Source organism: Artemia sp. Qi Xiang Cuo, chromosome 10, assembly GCF_049724085.1.
Source record: "Artemia sp. Qi Xiang Cuo chromosome 10, ASM4972408v1, whole genome shotgun sequence".
In the NCBI taxonomy this organism is placed as follows: Eukaryota; Metazoa; Arthropoda; class Branchiopoda; order Anostraca; family Artemiidae; genus Artemia; species Artemia sp. Qi Xiang Cuo.
This window is the reverse complement of record NC_142803.1, coordinates 32441374-32462170: the sequence shown is the minus strand read 5'-3', so window position 1 is coordinate 32462170 and position 20797 is coordinate 32441374. Positions and strand designations below refer to the sequence as shown.

General features: G+C 34.9%; 1 protein-coding gene across 1 annotated transcript in view; it reads right to left on the bottom strand.

Annotated features, from left to right (window-relative positions):
• LanA (laminin subunit alpha) overlaps positions 1–20797 on the bottom strand; it is a 217498-nt gene that overhangs the window by 157456 nt on the left and 39245 nt on the right. Inside the window, exons 6-11 of the mRNA XM_089095354.1 lie at positions 20026–20239; positions 17660–17869; positions 13250–13522; positions 7386–7523; positions 4051–4323; positions 771–1070 (exon numbers count right to left, since the gene is read on the bottom strand). Coding sequence (XP_088951480.1) covers positions 771–1070; positions 4051–4323; positions 7386–7523; positions 13250–13522; positions 17660–17869; positions 20026–20239 — 1408 coding nt within the window. The remainder of the gene's footprint in view (positions 1–770; positions 1071–4050; positions 4324–7385; positions 7524–13249; positions 13523–17659; positions 17870–20025; positions 20240–20797) is intronic.

Genomic DNA, 20797 nt, shown 5'->3' with positions numbered 1-20797 from the left:
AAAATATTCAGATCTAAACGAGGATTTAGGAGTCAAAATCTTAAGAGGCTTTTAGCAGAAATTATAAAAAAACAACGAAAACTAGTTGACAAATCTAAATGAAATTCTCCTTTTTTATTTAAAAGAAAAAAAATTATGAACATTGCTTGGTTCGGCAGGCGGACCCACACTCTGGGTTGAGGTTCAAGCCTCAGAGGTCCATTGTCTCTTAAGTTTCTCTCGGATTAAATATTAAAATATTTTTTGTGTAAAATCGAAGTTAGGGCTTCGATTAGCACTTTCAATAAAATCGAAGTATAAAAGATTTAGCTAAGTTTACAATAAATAGTAGCTAAAATTTCTCTCGGCTTAAAATTTAGATCATTGATTCTGCATAATCGAAGCCTCTTTTAAAACCGTTTCTATAGTCCTATATTTTTATAATCTTTAATATTGTTCCATTATTCTTAATCCGTCTACATTTTTTTGTTTGCATTAGTTCTATAATTAGTAATAGGCAAAAATATTCAACAGAAAAAGAAAATTCATTAATGAAATTAGAAAAAAATATAGGAAAGAGAGGGTGGTTCAACGTGTGGCGATTGTACCATTTACAAAAGATTAATACTAGCTACTGCCGCATAAATGACGTTATAAATAATTTTTTATATGAAATATTATAAAAGTTAAAAATAATAAAACAACCATTTAAAAGGTGCAATTAAGAAAAACCAAAGTAAAAAACGCAATAAAGTAAATGACGAGGAAATGGGTCATCTGCTACATCATACCTTCACATCCAAGAGGATTATATTTTTGAAGGTTCCAAAATAAGGGTCTACATTTGTTACATATTCTCCCTTCAACCCTTTCTTTACAAGAGCAAAGCTCTCCTTTTGGTACAGAGCCACAACCAGCAAATGAATCAATGACACCTGCTGGGTCACAATTGCACTCTTCACAGGCAGGGTAGTTGTAAAAATGTTCTCGACAGACATCACATTTGTCAGTATTAAAATTAGGCTTGCATTGGCAAACACCTTCATCATCACAAGCTGACCCAAGAGATCCATAGAAATCGCAGTTACAGCCTAAGAAGATACAAATGTATAAGAACTTATTTTATTAATAGCACCCGGAAAAGCAGTTTTTTGGCTCCAAAATATTTGGATTTCTGGACCAGCCTTGTACGCTGAATTCACACATAAAATAGCATTTTCTATCGCCCATTGTTTGCGCAATGATCTGTTGAAGTTTTTCGGTATTATTTCCTATCCCACACTAAAAAATATTTAGCGTAGAAACTTAATGTTTATATTTGTATTGATTTATATATTAATTATAATTATTTGTATACGCTCCTTCCCAATCCTAATCTCTTCAAAGCCTCTCTGTTTACACCCTACCAAGAAGGCGATGTGAGATTTCTGACTAATTTTTAAATTCAGCTTAAAAATGTCTATTAGAAAAATATGTTTTAATTTTCGAGCCCAGAAAGGTTAAACTTCTGTCGCGAGGCAAATAGTGTTTGGTATTATCATGGCTAGAGTATCATTTGCGCTTTACTCAACTAATTTTCGTTCAGTCAATTATATTTATCTATATATTTAAAAGCAATGGATTTAAAAATAGAAAGCAGCGACGAAATTAAGTTTGTTTCGAAACAGCGAAAATAAACTAATTGTCAAAAACATTTTTTGTCAGGAGTTTCATTTAAAGCCCCTTACTGACAAATAAACAAATAACTTAAAACAAAATTGGGTAGACTTGGTTAGAGTATCATTTGCACCTTACTAAAACTAAAAAACAAGTTTAAAAAAAATAAAAACTTCTTTTTTTTAAACTAAAAAAAATGCCTAAATAAAAAGTTTTGTTTGGCCAATTATTTGTATACATATTTAAATGGTTAATATAATTTAATATATAGAACAAGTAATAGCTAATTTCCTAAAAATGTGATTTCAGAGCCCTGCCTTGACCCAACCTCTATCGGGAGATCCAAAGGCTGAAGGGTTCCTAATTTCTTTCATAAGAACATTAACCAAAAGGTGGTATCGGATCTCAACCAAACCTGATAAGAACTAAGAGCTGGGCTCATAGTTGTGCTGCGTAGTTTACCAAGGTCACATCATTGCTAACGTCTCCCTATAAATACGATGTAATTTCGACATAATGCCTTAAATTAGGTATTTCCTTTTTTCAAGATCTTTCTGACTTTCTATGACAAACAAATAAACGTTCCAATGGGGATACCTAATTTAAGGTATTCAGCAAAAATAGTCGTATATATGGGAAGACTTGGCCGATCAATTATATAACTATAAATTCAACAACATTTCTTTTTCAATTAGAAGACGAAGAAGATTGTGCCACCTTCATTAGCAATTCAACTGACATTTAGGAAATATTAAAGAACAAAATTTAAAACTCAGGACTTTGGACAAACCCAGTTATTGAACTCTCTTAGACAAATCTAGTGAATGAAGATATTATGTTCTATGTAAATATGTTAATTTTAATGCTTTAGTATATCTGCTGATGACGATCGCTGTATGTGTAGTCGAAATATCCAGAATTTTGTATCTATTTTCACTGTCTTATAAATGGACTTATCCCCTTTAACCTTTATTTGTTCGTTATAGAAAGTCAGTGTGGTCTTGGAAAAAATACCTAATTTGAGGTATTAAGACGAAAATATTTCTACCTGGGATACTATCTATTTTTTTCTATAGCTGCAAGTAAAATTCACCTGAGTCACTAGTATCTCATCTGTCGGTTCTACAGGGACACATACTGGTATGACTGATACCCTGCATTTTTTGGTCGTAAAATGAGGAACTAGTGTCCTATTAGTGTCCAACTAATGTCTATACTAGTGTCCAACTAGTGTCCTAATACCTTCACAACCTAAAGAAGACTTAGCTAGGCACCTCTTCTTTGCTGCATGAGTAAATAAATTCTACATATTTGCCTAATTGTATTGCGTTCACGATTCATAATTGAAAAAAACGACAATAAATAATAAACTTGTATTTAACAAACAATCCTAAATTTCAGAGCCTTGCACTGAATAATGTTAAAACTTTTATAAAACTTTTTATAATCAAGCTTTATAAATGGTTATAAGTCATAAAGTCATAGCCATAAATGTCACAAAAGTGCAACTTCTTTGCACTGAGCAGTGTTGTCGTTTCAACAGGTTTCAGGTTTTGCTAGCTCTTTGGTCGTCCTAAGGGGAGGGGAGTCTATAGTTTTTAATTATTGGTTTACATGTTCTTAACCTTTTAACAAAATATACGGTCCTCCGTGGTGGTACGAGTTTTGCTGAGGAAAAAAGGAAGCATTCACTTTTAGCGTCATTAATTTACAAAGATTTAGATCATAAATTAAAATTAATTCAATTAATAAAGTTAGAAAATCAATTTTTTTCCTTTATTTTGTTTGTTTACGTTCTTCTTTTCTTCGTAGGGATAATGAAATTGTTTCTAGGCATTCTTGACAAAACTATGATTTCTGTGATAGAAACTCAATGGTTTTCCAATATTTTATATGTACCAAAGATTAGTATTTCCCTAAAAATTTGTCAACAAATTAACAATGCTTTATTTTATTTTGTTTTCGGAAGAGACTTTTTTCAGTTTATTAGTTTGTAGTAGCTAAGTATAAGTTTGAATGTCAATGCTCTTTAATGCGCTTATTCTGTAGCAAAAAAGCATAGTTTAAACATTGCATGTCCATCATTAGCTCAAACTGTATAACTTGCGAAGCTGTATCCCTTTCAGATGAAGATTTAGAACTAGACTATTACAAGGTTATATCAATAAAAATATCATGAAAGTACATTCTGTAATTTAAGTAATGTTGGGAAATGAACTGAAATTACTTTCACATTCTGGAAACTTAAAGTACATTCTGGAAATTTCCAGCATTAGCTCAAACTGTTTAACTTGCGAAGCTGTATCCCTTTCAAATGAAGATTTAGAACTAGACTATTACAAGGTTATATCAATAAAAATATCATGAAAGTACATTCTATAATTTAAGTAATGTTGGGAAATGAACTGAACTTACTTTTACATTCTGGAAAGTTAAAGTACCCAGGGCTGCACTTATCACAAGCTCTTCCTGAGTAGTTTGGTAAACATGGGCACTGTCCGTTCGGTGAGCAAACTGCCCCAGCACTACCTGCATCGTGACAATCACATGGTTTACAGTCTGGGTATCCAAAGAATCCTGGTTTGCATCGGTCGCACCTTGCACCATCATAGCCTTCCTTGCACTGGCATTCCCCGGAATTTTTATCGCAAATTTCTTCTGTTGTTCCTCGGGGATCACATGTACAATCTAAGCAATAAAAACGAAAATGTTAATATGATTAAGACAAGATGGATTTCACCAGAAACCAGGAGATAATTTGTGAAATTGGGTATATTTCAATAGAAATTTTGTTTCCGCAAAAATGTACTCAAGTCTTTATCTACTATTTGTTGTTTTCTTTTTTTATGTATTTTTGCTATCATTTTAAATAGTTAGTTCATACGTAATTACAAAAAAAATCGGTTATCTGTAACCTCTGAAGGAGTAGTCGTAGAAACTCAGCAAGTAATTAGTGAGTTTGTGATCCGTATATACTCCCCTAATTACTGGTCAAGGAGTCTTTGGGGGGGGGGGAGGGGGACTAGCACAGTGTATTATTGTATGTTATAATGAATAAAGTCTTATCTTATCTGGTGCCTAGTGCCACACATTTAAATTGTGACTTAACGCAAGAGGTGACAATATATTGTTTTTTTTTAACCGTCACGTACAAAGGAGGAGCTTGGGGCTTAGGCTCTTCTTCCAAAATCCTATATTTTCGAATTTCTTAGTACTTGTTACTCAAATTATCAAATAATTTTTGATTACCCCTCCCTATTCCAAAAAAAATGTGTACGTGCCTATTTAATACCTATTTTTCAATCAATTTCAGAGGTGCTCCTATATGGTCGAAACTTTAGCAAGCATTACAGGACTTGAAGAAGCTTCAAAAATCATATGGCTGAAAAGCATGTATATGGACATGAAGATTTATACCACTGTATATTTTAATAATAAGTAAAAAGAAAATCTTGGACAGAGGGACCCTGGATATTATTTGTTACAAGAAAGAGAATTATCCTGTCCTACACTAAGGATATATATGGATTCAGAGTTCACATCATGTGTGAAAAATAGACCAAATTTTCAGCCCCCTCCCCTAAATAATACAAAAAATAATTATTTTCTTGAAGATTAATGTCCATATATTAACAACAACAGTACCAAGATAGTATTAATATGTTGGCTGCTAATTTATCTATCTATTGGTAACTCAATAATCACAAAGTTAGAAAAAAAGTAGACTAAAGACTACAAATTGAAAAGAGAAAAGTAAAAAAAGACACACAGAAAGCAAGACAAAAATCGAAGACAAAAAGGGCAATACACTTAAGATACGAGATGTATCAATATCAAACCAAAATTGATGTTAAATTTAAGTAGACCAAGAGACTACATGACCAGTCATGTATTCTTTGCTAAATTAAGGAAATTTGATAAAACAACAAACCTTGTGCTTAAGGGCAGGGAAAATAAACAAAAGAATTAAAAGAACGACAGACATTGCAAACAAGATAATGAACATATCAATATGACTTTAATATCAGACTAAAATACAGTTGAAATTCTGAAGATTAGAGTTTCTTATTATTAATCGATGCTAAATGGACAAGTCAACATTTTTTTTTTTTTTTCATCAAATCCAGAAAGTAACTGCACAAAAACGTGCTTACTTACACTAAGAAAAAAAAAATGCAGTTTCTGACCGGTTCCAAGATAAAATTAAATTATTAGAAGTATTTTGTGTATTTACATTTTCCAATTGCGACTTATTCTCATTCGCGTGTGAATTTTTTAACTTTTACAATAAAAGGGAATAAATTTAGGTCCACTCTTGATAAAAATTGGATACTTGAATTCTGTGATTTATTCACTGAATGTTTGATTATACATTTCCTCTTGAATTACAATTTTTCAGTTTGCCTTGCAATGGGTCACTGGGCACTCTTCAAAAATTTACACTATCATGCACCCTAGCCAAACATATCAACATATCAACATTCCAAACATATCAAATAATTGGCAAAATCAAACAATTAAATTTCAGCATTTTTTGCTATTATCTATATATTGGCTCTCTATTCATATTTTATCGTTTCAACTTTCATTTCAAATAACAAATAGGAGGTTTCCTTAGTTGATGTCAGTTTTTTATTTCAACGATGGCCACGTAACCCACAAAAACACAAGTTTTTAGACAAAATCAGCAAAATATTAGCTGATATTACGTAGCACACAGATGATCAACACAGAAAAAAAAGCCTTAAAAAGACCTAGCCAAACATATCAATAATTATTAATATCAAACCATTGAATTTCATCAGGTTTTGCTATAATCTATATATTTATATATATATCTATATAATATAATCTATATAATCTAATATAATCTATATAATCTATATAATAGGCTCTCTATTCGCATCTCATCGTTTCAACTTTCATTCCAAAATAGGAGGTCTTTTTAGTTGATATCAGTTTTTCGTTTCAACGATGGCCACGTAGCCCACAAAAACACAGAATCATTTTTTAGACAAAATAAGCAAATTCTTAGCTGATATCATGTAGCACACGGATGATCAAAATAGAGAAAAAAAGCTTTTGAAGCCCAAAATACCCACAAGCTTATGGGTAAATATTTTTTCTTTTGCCTGCTTTCAAGGTAATGGTTACAATAAAAATTCTGCAAATTTGTACTTTTATACTTCTTTTTTTATTGAAAAATATTTTAACACAGAATTGCGGCTTTCATTTTAACTGTCCGTTGTGGTATCACTGTCTAAATGTAAATCAACCAAAAACTCATGGAGCCACCATTTTTATTTGAAATAAAAAAAATTCTTGATTTGATATATATCCCTTAAGCCAAACAGTAAAACGAAATGTTACAAAATGAAAGCGTAAAATGAAAATGAAAAAGTAGAGTAAAATGAAATGTTATATTCTTTTAATACATTTACGACAAAAACAAGAAATATACATAATCTTATCATTTGAACTCTAAAATATTACATTGTCTAAAATCATGAGACGTGTGACTTTTACAATTTATAGCTTTTAAATAGTTTTTTAATATTAAAAAAAAACTATATTGTGTTCTTTGTCCTTGGGATTGCAGCGCTCCCTCCCAAAGTATATTAAGGTAGAAATATGCATAAGGCTTCAATACATAAGTTGCTTTTTTCTGATAGAATATAAAACAACATTGTAATTTCAAAAAAAAAAAAAAAAAAACAACGAGATAAACACAAAAATAGGACAGAACTTACATTGACAATCAGGGAAATTGAAAAAGCCATGTTCACACTGGTTGCAAGTCCGGCCAGCAAAATTATGGCTGCATTCACATTGACCGGTTGTAAATTCGCAAGCTTCAGATACAGAACCTGGACTGTCGCACTCACAAGCTAAAAAAAAAAGTTGAAAATTAAATTTTTATCGAAACGTTTCAAATAAAACCAATTAAGACGGTCAGGCCCCTATTGAAGGTACTTTTCTTTTTATAAAATAAAATCTAAAAATGAAAATTTTGTTAACTTAAATAAAAATTTTATGTACTTATGGCAAATTCAACGTGTATCATAAGTGAGCAATAAAGGCCTATATGCGTAATATTTCCACAAATAAATGACCAATTAGTGTCGCGACCGCACCTCGAGGTGCGGTCGAGGTTGAATCAGTACTCGTAGTTGGATTTTCTACAGTCACGTTTGAAAAAAGAAATAATCGGTTTATCACAATAGTTTTCAGATAACAGAAACCGAGCCGTGCAACAATATTGACATGATTTTATGAAACACGACGGCCCCAGCTTAGGCTACCAAATGATAGAAACAAATATCCTAAAAAAGTAGTCGAATTCAGAAACAGTTGCGTCGCATATACAGTGAGTTACAGTGGTTCAAATAGAGTGCTAAACAATTGGGAATCTAAATGCAAATATGAAATTTTAATAGGCTCATTTTAACCATAATAGCTTAGAAAATAATACTTAATGTTTATGAAAGAAGCAAAGGAGTTATGTTCGATTAATGTCCTGTTTTATTTGTTCTGGACTCAGAAAGTACGTTTAAGACGTACTTTCTGGACTCAGAAAGAATGTCAAGATTTTCCATAGTCTTGGAGAGTTTTTCGGAAAAAGGAGAATAATCACGAATTTCTCAGCCAGGCAGCTCTTTTGTGAAGAAGTCTAGTAGCAAAAAAAGGTACTCTTTTTTTGCTGTTCTAGTACAAAAAAAGTTTAGGAGGTCAGTCAAAGAGTTAATCTAGAGATTTTAATTCATAAACAGAAAAGTCTTGCCTATCTTAGGCATGCTTCTGAACTAATAGCCAAAAAACATATCCTAACAAGAAAAACCATTAAAATACTGACAGTCCAAAAACTGGGTTTATTGCCCTACGTCCTTTTCTCAAAGCACGGCACAAAATTTGCATTGTTCACCAGGTTAACACGCTACTGCTATTTTTCTGACAACTCATCACCTCAGGCCAGCCACCTGAGTCCATTAAAACTACACAATATAGCCTTCGAACGGTGGTGTTCAAAATAAGTTACAATTCAGCAAGGATCACAATTATATAATTAGATTTTCTCTAATTAAATTAAAAACAAGTTGAGTTGAAGAACTAATTTTAAAAGTCGGATAAACCATCTCTATGAGATCGGGCAAGCTTTTGATCCAGTGTTCTTTCCCCTAATATTCTCAATAAAAAAATTTATTATTATGAAGGCCACCCCTGAACTGCTTCCATTCCAAAAATATTCAAATTTTGATTCTAATGAGAGCTCATACCGCCATTGAAATTCCTGTATCATATCAGAAAATTTTTGGCTTACAGCTCAATTCTTCATTTTCTTTTTTTTATGCGATTAGTAGTCTTCTCTTAATCATGGGTTCCTAGCACACCATATCAGTGGTGAATTCAGAGGGGGCAAGGGGGCGCCCCCCCTTAGCGTAGTCTAAAGCAGTGTAATTTACTTAATTAACTCAAGTTTACGTTAATTAAACTTGCTCCTAACGCAAGTTTATCAGATCAACCTATTCTGCGCCCTCCCCCCTAAAAGAAACTGGATCCGCCCATGCACCTTATGATGGCTTAGTGGTAATTATTTTCCAAGAGTATTTAATATCCCCTGGGTACAAATGAAGGTTGTCTGAAAAGTTTCCTACCTTAAGACGATACAGCACCTTAAATGTTCACCCATCTTGCCCATTATAAACTAGTAAGTATAAAAAGACCAATAAACGCAATACTAGACAAACAGAACAAGCAATTATACTGCCAAATGAGATTTTAATATTTGGAATATCCAGGACTGACGCAGAACAAGTCCACTATTTGATAATTTCAAAGTACCGTTGGCCTAACAGAACTCAGTATTTTTTAGTGCATCCATGGCCTAAGCCATATTTGACTTATTAAACTACTACTACTACTACTAACAACTCACCGCAGCACCAAGCCGCCTGAGGCCAACACAGCTACGCACGCCACCCCACAGCTACTACGCCACGCCACTCCTCCTCCACCCCAATCTATTCAAAGCCTCCCTTTTTACACCCGCCCACAAAATTCTTATTTACCTTAAATCATCCCTTGTGACGTCCTCCCACCCCAGACGGGGACGCCCTGCTTTCCCTTTAGCTCTAGACGGTTGGCCAAAAAGAACAATCTTCGGTCATCTGTCATCCTTCATCCGCACAACGTGCCCTAACCACCTCAACCTTTCTTTCATTATAGCCCTAGAAAGCGGTATTGAACCACATTTTTCGTATAGCCTATTGTTTGAAATACGGTTAGTCAGCCGGGTACCCAGAACAATCCTTAAGCAATTTCTCTGAAAAACTTCTAGCAAATCTTCATCCGCTTTTCGGAGTGTCCAGGCTTCAGAACCATATCTGACCACTGTCATCTCTGTAGCTTCTAATATTCTAGACTTGGTTTGCAGACTTATCTTTCTAGTCTTCCAGACTTTTTTTAACTGTGAAAAAACATCCTGAGGCTTGGCTATTCTATTTTTAACATCTTCACTGCTCCCACCATCTTTACTAATAATACTACCAAGGTAAGTGAAGCTGCCCACCTGATCAATCTTTTCATTACCCAACCATCTTCCACATTGTCAAATTTTAAACTCAGAAGTTTAGTATTCAACTGTTCCTAGAAAGTTTCTCTCAAATTTTCATCCTGGAGTCTACCGACATCATAACTTTCCGGGAGGTAGTTACCCTTCCTAAATTTCAGCTTTAAATTAACCCTAGACACTACTAGATGGTGATCTTTACTTTTAACATCAATAACAACACTCCTATAAATCCTAGTATCCTGTATTGATCCTGCCAGTCTTCGGTTTACTATAACGTAATCAATAAGGTTTGCTGTCTTACCATCACTTGAATACAATGCTAACTTATGAGCCATTTTAGGACCAAACTCAGCATTTGTTATAACTAGATTGGTATACCTGTGAAATTGCAAGAGTCTGTATCCATTACTGTTTTCTTTTCCTACACAAAATTTACCTAGGCTGGGATACCATCTATCTCTTTTTCTACCGATATGGGCGTTAAAATCTCCCAGTGATAACATCATATTTCTACCTGGGACCTTGTCTATTTGCTCCTGTAACTGTAAGTAAAATTCATCTGAGTCCCTAGTATCTCCGTCAGTCCGTTATACAGGGGCATATGCTACTATGACTGATACCCTGAACTTTCTAGTCATAAAATGAGCAATTAGTATTCTATTATTAATACCTTCCCAGCCTAAACAAGACTTAGCAGCTTCTTTATTCATCATGAGCACTACTCCCTGTCTATGTACCCCATCCTTCCTGCCTGAGTAAACAAATTCTATATCACCTAATTTCATGCTTCCTACCCCTGGGATATGAGTTTCTGAAACTCCTAATAAGTCTAGTTCGAATCGTGTGAATTCGTCAGTCAAAATGTTGATACGATAGTCATTTTTTAATGTCGTAACATTCCAAGTTCCAATTTCATGTTCTTTAAATCATTGAAATTATTTTCACCTCAGGAAAAGCAATGATCCCGGATACCAGTGCAGGACGGGGATCACATATCTTCTCATGTCTACAACGAAGTACTTAAGCCGGCTTAGAACCGAACATCAAGAAGTCCGTGAGACCTGCTGATGAATGGAGGCTTTGTGTAATCGTGAGTCCATCTGGTTCACAACATGATTTACCGCACTTGGCGAGGCTCATCTATCAACAAGAGTCGAAATCCTGCACAGACAGTCTCAATTCTATTACCTCTGTCTCATTATACATCCATGCCTTCAAATATTAAGCTACTACAGGGAGGTAACCCATAATAAATAGATCAGCTAGTAAGAGTTTTTTCAGCGCGCATACACCCATCAAAAAATACTAAGCTCAGAAGAATTGTCCATTAATCATAATCCCGTGTGAATGCTGTGTCGTTTACTAGGCTATAATTTCCTCAAGGGGTGCCACTCCTCAAGTGGGAATAGAGTTGACCGTAAGGTCTCCAGTCTTGCAGGCACCCCAAAAGGGTCGAGGCAGCCCTTTGCAGAGGCTGTTGTCCATAGATCTGGTTCTCACGCCCTGCCGCAGTTGTCCCCCTATAGTGCATCCTCCCGCGATGGTGTTCTGCATCACCATGCAATTTAACCCATTGCTGGGAGAAGGTTTACAACTCATGGGACTTGTGGACAAAACAGTGGGTCCTTTTGAGTATACATTCGAGGGGCCTTCTTCCTCCTCCGCCTGTATTTATGACCCAGGGCGAGGGTGTCCTAGATTTTATTATGGACCCCCAGTGATAAGGTCCCCTCTTGGTCCGTGCCTCCTATGGAGGTACCCTACATATCTGTAGAGTGTTCCCCTATCGCCACCTGGGGACACGCTGAAAGGCCTGGGGGAGGCCAGATAAACTGACAAGTCTCCTAACACTCATGATAGTCCATGTAGATAAGAGTAATACTATTATTATGATTAGAATTACAGCTCGACTGTCAGCTAAATTACGAACCGTCTTAGTTCATGCATGTGATAGTAATTGGTCGTATCCGCGGAAATTATTAGCTAACTTTTTTTTTTACATTGGCTAATAGACTTTGTCGCGTTTTTGGTCAAACTGCAGTCAATGTTTTCGGCCATTTCTCGACCAAATTACAAATCCTTTTTGTTCATGCATATCAGAGACAACGCTATAGTGTTGCCTATAGTAGAGGCCATAAGACTTCCATGTTGTTGTTTTTTCAGACACTTCATATGGGAGGGATGGTCGATTAGGCTTTGGAGGGCACTCATTTCATTGGAAATCACAAGTTCTACTTCCGTTTTTGAGAGCCAAAAGCGATGGGAAGACAACTTACCCCTCCCCCCCCCCCCCCCAATTACCCTTTTCCCCAAATGCATCCGATAAAAATTTTGAGATAGCCATTTTGTTAAAAAAAAATAGCTCAAAGATCAGATAACAAAAATTTCAGGGTCGACACAGCCCCCCAGGGCCCAGGGACAGACGTTGTAAGTTATGCCCTCGGGGCATATATGGTTCTTATGGAAGATGTTCGTATAGACTTCAGAGAGGTGGGGGACTTCAGAGAGGACTAAAGAGGAATTAGGCATCAATTACTACTCTCTGTCCCCTTCCATTTCTTACAATTCATTTTATATGTATATGGAGGATTTAAGATATTGACTTAGGAATATTTAGGATATTGAGTATAAAAATGCGCTCTTTGAGGCACCTGGCACCCTGAAACACAATGACCAGGCACCCCTTCTTTATAATAGCTGATGCGCACTTAAACATCACTGTACATAATTTATGAAATATCAAGCGAGTTATTTTAGCTAACCGAAGCTTTAAAATGAATGTCAAAAATATCTTCTGCAATTAGAAAGGAGCTATCACTCCATAACACCTTTATTCATACTTAGTCTACATAAAGGGAGATGAGAGATTAGCTCCAACCCCCCCCCCCCAACCCTCCAAACCCCACCTAAACACACACACACCCCTTTTATATTTGTCTGAAGGTCCATGGACAGTTAGACAATCGGGACATGGAAATGCACTCCCTCCTTTAATTTTGAAAGTTCCATTTATCAAACGCTCATAGAACATAACAAAAAACTTACGAATACACTCAGGATAATTATAATATCCTTCAGCACACTGATCACAAGCTTTGCCGGCATAATTCTCCTTACAGGGACACTGTCCACCTCCAACTTCGCAAACAGGAACTCGTGTGCCATTGATACTGCATTCACATGGTCGGCAGTCTGGATAACCAAAATAGCCAAACGAGCATCGGTCACAATCAGGCTCTTGAAACTCCTTACGACATTCACACTTCCCAGAACCTTCTGCACAGTTGCCGGTGGAATAGAAAACATCACACGCACAAGCTGAAAAAAAAATTATTCAGTTTACAGAACCAATCTCCTTCTGTGGAGCATTCTCTCCTTGTGCTACCATTTTTCAAGGTCAAAAACACTTAGGCAAATGTTTACTCTAATCACCTTAAGGACAATACACATAGGAAATGAGTGAAAACGAGTATTTCATACTTAAGATCTGAATCCAGCTTTCTGAAGGGATTATTCAATCAAATCAATTAATTGATTTCTCCGAGCGAAGGCTTTACAAGAATTTTCTATTGAGTAAACTGGGAGTTAAGACAATCATTTTCTATTGAGTAAACTGGGAGTTAAGACAATCCAAATAGCAGGCCTTTCTCATCCAGCTAATTCCAAGAAAAATGTTATAAAATCGAAATACTGTATTAATTTACATTTACCATGGATTTGGACAAATATTTGCTGGGCAAATAATTTACCGGTAGAATAGAATACACAACACGCGCAAGCTAAAAAAAGGAAACTGTTCAGATTTCAAAACCTATCTACTTCTGTGGAGCATTCTCTCCTTGTCAAGGTGACAAACACTTAGTCATAGGCTTACTCTGATCATCTGAAGCACAATACATCTAGCAATAAAATTTATATTTTATACATGTATAGATGTGTATAAAAATGTAAAATGTAATCAGAAGCAGCGCTGTATATCACTGCCTAAGAAAAAACCTGTGCCTTTCATGCATTATTTACCCACTTTTTTTCTGTTCATTCCATATCCAAGTTATCAAAAGTTTTGTCAAGAGACAAAAAACAAAAATTTAGAACCATTCTCGGGCAAAATAAATCGATGCACGCAAAATTAACCTCGAATTTGCTTTCTGCATAGGCGTCCACCTTAACAAAAAAAAACTTATGAATGTCATTTTTAAGCTGATTGGAGAGGAAAAATGTAAGGCAGATTGGAAACACACAGTCTTTGGCACCCACAGCTCCCTTCTAAGTAAAAATATGAAATATCCTCGCCCCCCCTCCTCACACTCCGAACATTTCAGCTCAATCCCATCTCTTGTAAACGAAATGTTGTAGATATACCATTTTGATAACCTGAATGAAGTTTCTTTAGATTTTATTCTGTTCCTTCCCAAAGCTAAAATCCGAGGTCCGCTTGTCCCCCCTTCAAACTCACTGAAAGTTCAACTTGGTACCCCAAGCAATTTTAGAGATTATTGCAAATACGATATTTTGATATCCTCGTACCATACACTGTCATTTGATTTTCCTCGCAACTTAGACATGAATAAATCCTAATATCATTGGGGCTTATAACGCAAACACTTTCAGGTGAAAGCTACACATAAAATTTTCAGCCATAACCATCCTCCATCCCTGGCAAAAAAATCCTTCCAGCGCAAAACTTTTTAATCCTACATTAACTGATTTTTTAAACACTCCCCCCCCCCCGTAAAAAAATATCCTTGAAAGTTACAACTCGATTCTTAAATCCGCGAATTAAACCCAAATTAATTACACAAACAAAAATATCATGGATACTGATACAAATAAATAAATAAATCTTAAAACGAGTAGAAATTCAAATGAATACTCAAGTCAAACTCAAAACGAAAATAAACTACAACAAACCGGAGTTGGCTACTGTCTCTCTCCTCTTTCCTCTCCTCTCATTCTGCTTTGAACAGTGTGTTTTAATTTTTCGAACACAAAAAAAAAATAACTACAAAAATCGAGATCACTAGAAAGAACTACTGAAAATAAGCTGAATGTTTAATATATAATGATATAAATTTCTGGAAAACTCAGCGATTTAAGATTTTAAAGATTTATAAGTATTTTCGTTCTCATTTTCCAATGGTAAAATTACAAAAAAAAAACTGTTTAAATACGCTTGGTTTTAAGTTGGCTTATTCCCATAGCTATTTCCGAGATACTTTAGATATGCCTTCTTGACAACCCGGATACATACAGTGTCTTTTGATTTAGTTCAAATCCCTCTCAATATTCCCTGAAAGTTTCAACTTAATCAGTAGTTGAAGCAGTAGCAGTAGTCGCAATTTTAGTAGTAGTCATAAGTATTAGTGGTAGTCATAAATAGTAGTTAGAGTCGTAAGTAGTAATCGTAGTCGTAACTAATGGTAGTAGTAGCGATTAGTAGTAGTAGTCGTAAGAAGTAGCATTACGTAAGAAGTAGCAGTAGTCGCAAGTATTAGTAGTAGTCACAAACTGTAGTAGCAGTCACAACTTTCTGCTCATCTTAGGCTTTAATATAGCTCTTTACTTATCTTTGAACCAATTTTTGGAAAATATAAACAATATTAATCTGAAAAAAAAAGATTTAAAGATGGCAGTGTTGAGAATGAACTTAACAATGCTGAATTTGTTGATTAACGATGACGATATCCACAAAACGACATGAGGCCAGAAATTGCCATTATTGATAATCACTAATACCATGGTCGTCAACTTCGTCGCTGGTGTTACCGTTGTCGACGTTATTGACATTATCGAGACTTCATTATACTGTCGATTATGTTACTGCCATTGTCGAATCTTATTCCTAACTTTAGACATCGTCTCAACCTGCATGGCTATTATCATCATAGTTACTCTTTCTTACTTCGTCGTTAGGACTATCATCATTTCAAGCAAAGTTTAAGGCCGGCCAGATTAATATAATGTGAGTGGTATTTTAGGTCACACTTAGCTATGTATGAAACAATGTTATTCTGAATCAATGATTTCGATCCAATCTGTATAATTTATTATCAGGCTTGACACTGCACAATCATATGTACAGCCTGCTATTCACTAGATACAGCCTTGACGCTTGATCAGTCACATTGAGATCTCATCATATGCTTTTTTCAAATCAGAATATTATCTATCAGTCCAGAGAACTGGAAGCCAAAATTTAGATAGAAAGTACTACTACTTCACCTAACAACTCATTGCAACACCAAGCCGCCTCAGACCAACATACCTGCACAAGCTCCTCTTCCGCCCAAATCTATTTCAAATTTGACTCTTTATTCCCCTCCAAAAAGTTCCATGTTTTTCTCTCTTATAATCACTTTCCATCCCATTTGGGGATGGCATGCATTTCAATTGACCGCAGATGGATGGTCAAAACAATGATATTTGGCAATCTATTATCCTTAATCTGTAAAATCTGGCCTAACCTTCCTAGAGTTTTTTTTTTCTTTTTACCCCATTGTCAAAGAGACAACAGATATCTAAAAAAAGAACATGGGTGTTGCGTCCCATAATACACGATCAGACAAAGTTCGAATGAATGATGTCTAGGATCCTATATCAAATAAATTACAGTCTCCAATTAATCCCGAACCCGTTTCTCCTCTCACAGGACTCCACCCAATAAGGTCTTAACATGAGGCACTATCAAGGCCTACTCCATAATCCTAGCTAATATTATGAAACGGCCAATGTTTTGTTCGTCATACTAATCTTTCAAGTTTTATTTGTATTAGCGCACCTACGAGCCACCCTAACTGAGTGGAAGGCACAGTGGAGTTGGATTCCTAAGTCGTTCATGGTGTGGATTCGGTTTCTGGTCTTACCAATGTCAAATCCTGGCTTGTGGTGGGTGTCAGTGGTGTGACTATGCAAGCTCAGCTATCTGGGGAATGGAGAGAATATGCCTTTAAGGGCTAAGCTTCGATTCAGCTGGGTCTGCCTGGCTATAAATTACATATCATAATTAGTGTACTTATTCAGTTTTTCCTTACGATATTTTCAGAATTCGGACAAGCCTGATGCATTTAATACGAATTTAAAGTAAATTTTGTTTTTATCTTTTCTTTATTAAAATACTTTGAAAACGAGTGGGCTTAATCACCTAATATGAAAGTTTTTTTCACTGACGTTAAAAAAAAATGTAAAAGTAATTAAGAAACCAAAATGAAGGTAATTTTCAGACAATGGAAAAGAATCAAAATAAGGCCATACCAGATACTTCGGCAAGAACCTCCGCCCAGCAGTCTGGTGGACACCCTCACGGACAAGCTATATACACCCACAAAGCGATACGAGTCTTCCAGCACATTATCTCTTGTTAAAAAAAAATCATTGATAAAGAAAAATATAAACTAACGTAAGGAAGGAGCGAAGGAAATTCTAAGCAAATAAAATATACAAAATGAGCAAACTTACGTTCACAAACATCCGTGGCATTTAAAAGTCTCCCATAAGGTCTGAAATATCCAGATTTGCATCTGTCACAATTGACTCCTTCAGTGTTGTCACGACAATTTTGACAAACGCCCCCGCCTTCATAATTACCCTCAATATCAAGGGATCTTCTCTCTCTGTCAATTTCTTCGTCATACTCACACTCGTCAGAATGTCCAAAACAATTACAAGCTAAAAAAAGATATAAATATTACTATTATCATTGAAGAATTAATGAACTTGAATAAATTTCTAAAATTTTTGAATGATAAACAAAGTATGTCGATTTCAGTGATAAAGGCCCCAGTCGAGCTTCGAAATTTATGAATGGGAAAGGAGAAGAAACAAACTTTTATAGCTAAACCTCGACTCACAGAGATGGAATAATGCGCAAAGTTTAACATATGTCATTACAATTACATGTCATAATTACTCCGTCAACTGTATGTTTTCTTTTTCTGGGACACCATAAGCTCACAAACCTTCCCTGAAGATCAGGCATGTATATACAATATTGTTTCAGAAGAGCTGCCTTGTTCAGGTCAGAGGGGAGGGCACAGCATTGAAAAAATTCATAAGACATGTTAATTATTTGGAAGATAGTCATAGTTAACCGAAACTGCCAGAGCATTTAGGCGCAGCTTCATCCACGGCACAGTCACAAAGTTGACACTTGACATTTAATGTTTGAAGTTCAAGCGTCTGACACTTAAAGTGATTTGACATAACGAATATCTCAATGTTCTACAGGCATAAGTATCACCCTTCTTCTGAGTAAATTTCTAATGACTAGTGAATGAGCCAAGATTAATGGAGGTAATTTTATTTGTATATTAACCATCTTATGAAATTACACACTATGAAACTGTATTTTCTTTCCAATGTAATTAATAATATTTCTATACTAAATTTACTGGATTGTCATCTTCTTCCCTAACAGTGCCACTGATTTCAACCACAGAATAAAATTTTTGGTCAATTCTATAGATATTTTTTTTTTTTTTTTAAGCAGATCATGTTTGCATCGGAAGAGCGATCTCTAGCCCTTAGGTATCCGAGAATTAAAAAAAAATGTTCGAGAAAATGTCAAGTGAGGAAGAATCGCCATTTGAAGCTTATTCAGGGATTGCAATTGTTATTCAGGGATTGTAAACCTTAATGGTGAAGTTCATTGCGAAAAATGTTTTACGAAAATTTCGAAAAATAGCTTGAGACTCTTGAAACTGGTATTAGATGGCGTCGGATCGAAAAATTGCACCATTGGAATAAACATGGTCAAAAATCCCTTTCAAAATAATTACAACTCCGCCTTGAACAAGGAAAGTCACTTTTTGGCAGGGAATGCACTAATGTGTCTCCTTCTTTTTCTTCGCCACTAGTGAGGCACTGAAAAATCATTTGAGGGGTCATTTTAAAGCTATTTTTTATATATACGTGCTTTTCATATATAGCACACGATTACATTAAATGAAATGCAATTTTGACAAAAAAAATCTATCTTTATATACTTTTTCTAAGCAATACATCGCTTGGCAAATTCAGAGTTTTGTTAAGTCAGTCAGAGTTTTGTTTCAAGAGTTTGTTTAGTGACAGATGATGATAAAAATCACAAACATTACTTAGCAGGACAACTCGTCCATTTAGCTGAAAATATAATTTTCGGGTACAAGACAAAGAGTATAAAAAACTACGTGGCTTTAAAAGAACTAACTACTAACGCCATTGACAGGTGTAACAATATCACATAGAATTGAAACGATTCAAACAATCTTAAGTTTATTTTATGGGAATTTGAATTTCACTTAAATGTTTGATCCCTGACTTGAAACGTTATTCCCTTTCATAAACATGTTTTGTTTTTTTAACTTCCAACTGATGTGAAGCAAAATAAATGAAAAAACTTCAAATAAATGAAAAAACTTCAAATAAATACAATTACTATTTCTAAGTAGGTTTATAAAATTATCATGATTTTGCTTATACTTAAAGCTGACGTGTTTTTTTCTTTCTTTCTTCTTTTTTCCATAGAGATGAACTTGAATTTCCTCTATTATCAGTTTACCATTATTTTTGGATTCAAGATTTCACACTACGATTCTTCTTTTTTTCCAACTCGTAAATGTTTCAAAATATATTTCGTATAGTTCAGTTGTTTGATGATTTAACAATACTTCAATCTAATTTCAACTTTTATTCCATTTAGAGATGACATTAATTAAACATAAGTTCTATAGCGAGAACTGGCAGAAGCAAATTCAATTTTGATTGTACTAAAAAGAAGAAAAGCTAGATTGTATTCCATGCTGCTAGTATATATAGTTACATAAACTAATTAGAAATAGACTTACGTTCGCAGACAAAAGGTTTCCCAGCCTTTGATTGTTTCCATTTCTTTTGAACAAATCCTGGGCAACAATATTCGCACTGAGCACCACAAGTATTGTGCTGACAGTTACAGAGTAGCTTATATGGCTCCCTAGGATCAGTGACGTCACAAGTGCTAGCGTGGCCGTTGCAAACGCATCTGCCACCAATGCTAATATCACGAATTGAGTAGAAAAACTAAAAAAAGGAACCAGATATGAAATAATTGCCGTTTTCTCTTTATCGTTGCTAAAGTAATTTTGTTTAAATTACCCTCTATTATATTGTCATGCTTAAAACATAACGACAAATATCTTGTGTTCCTACAAGCCATCTTATGATTTTTTAATCTGCTGGTCAAAATTACAAAGCGTCTTCGCTTCTATTGGCCTTAACTGGGATGAAAAGTGTAGGTCAAAGCTCAAGGTCTACTTGGTATAGTTGTACTAGCCTATACCAAACAATGCAATACACAGCGCAAGCAATATTACTTTAATAAAGTTGAAAACATGAAATAGGAACTTTGACACATAAATTGATGAGCAAGACCACATAAATCTAAGTTTGACTGTCAAAGCACGACCTTAAGAAAAGATAAAAAAAAATGACATAATTCAGCTAAGAAAGAAACTTCAAGAAAGGGAGGAAATGGCAATCACAAGCTATAAATTTATGTCGTTGGTTTTTCAACTGATTGAATTTTATATATAAACTAAATTACTTCAGTAACAATATCAACCGAGCTTACCAATAAGT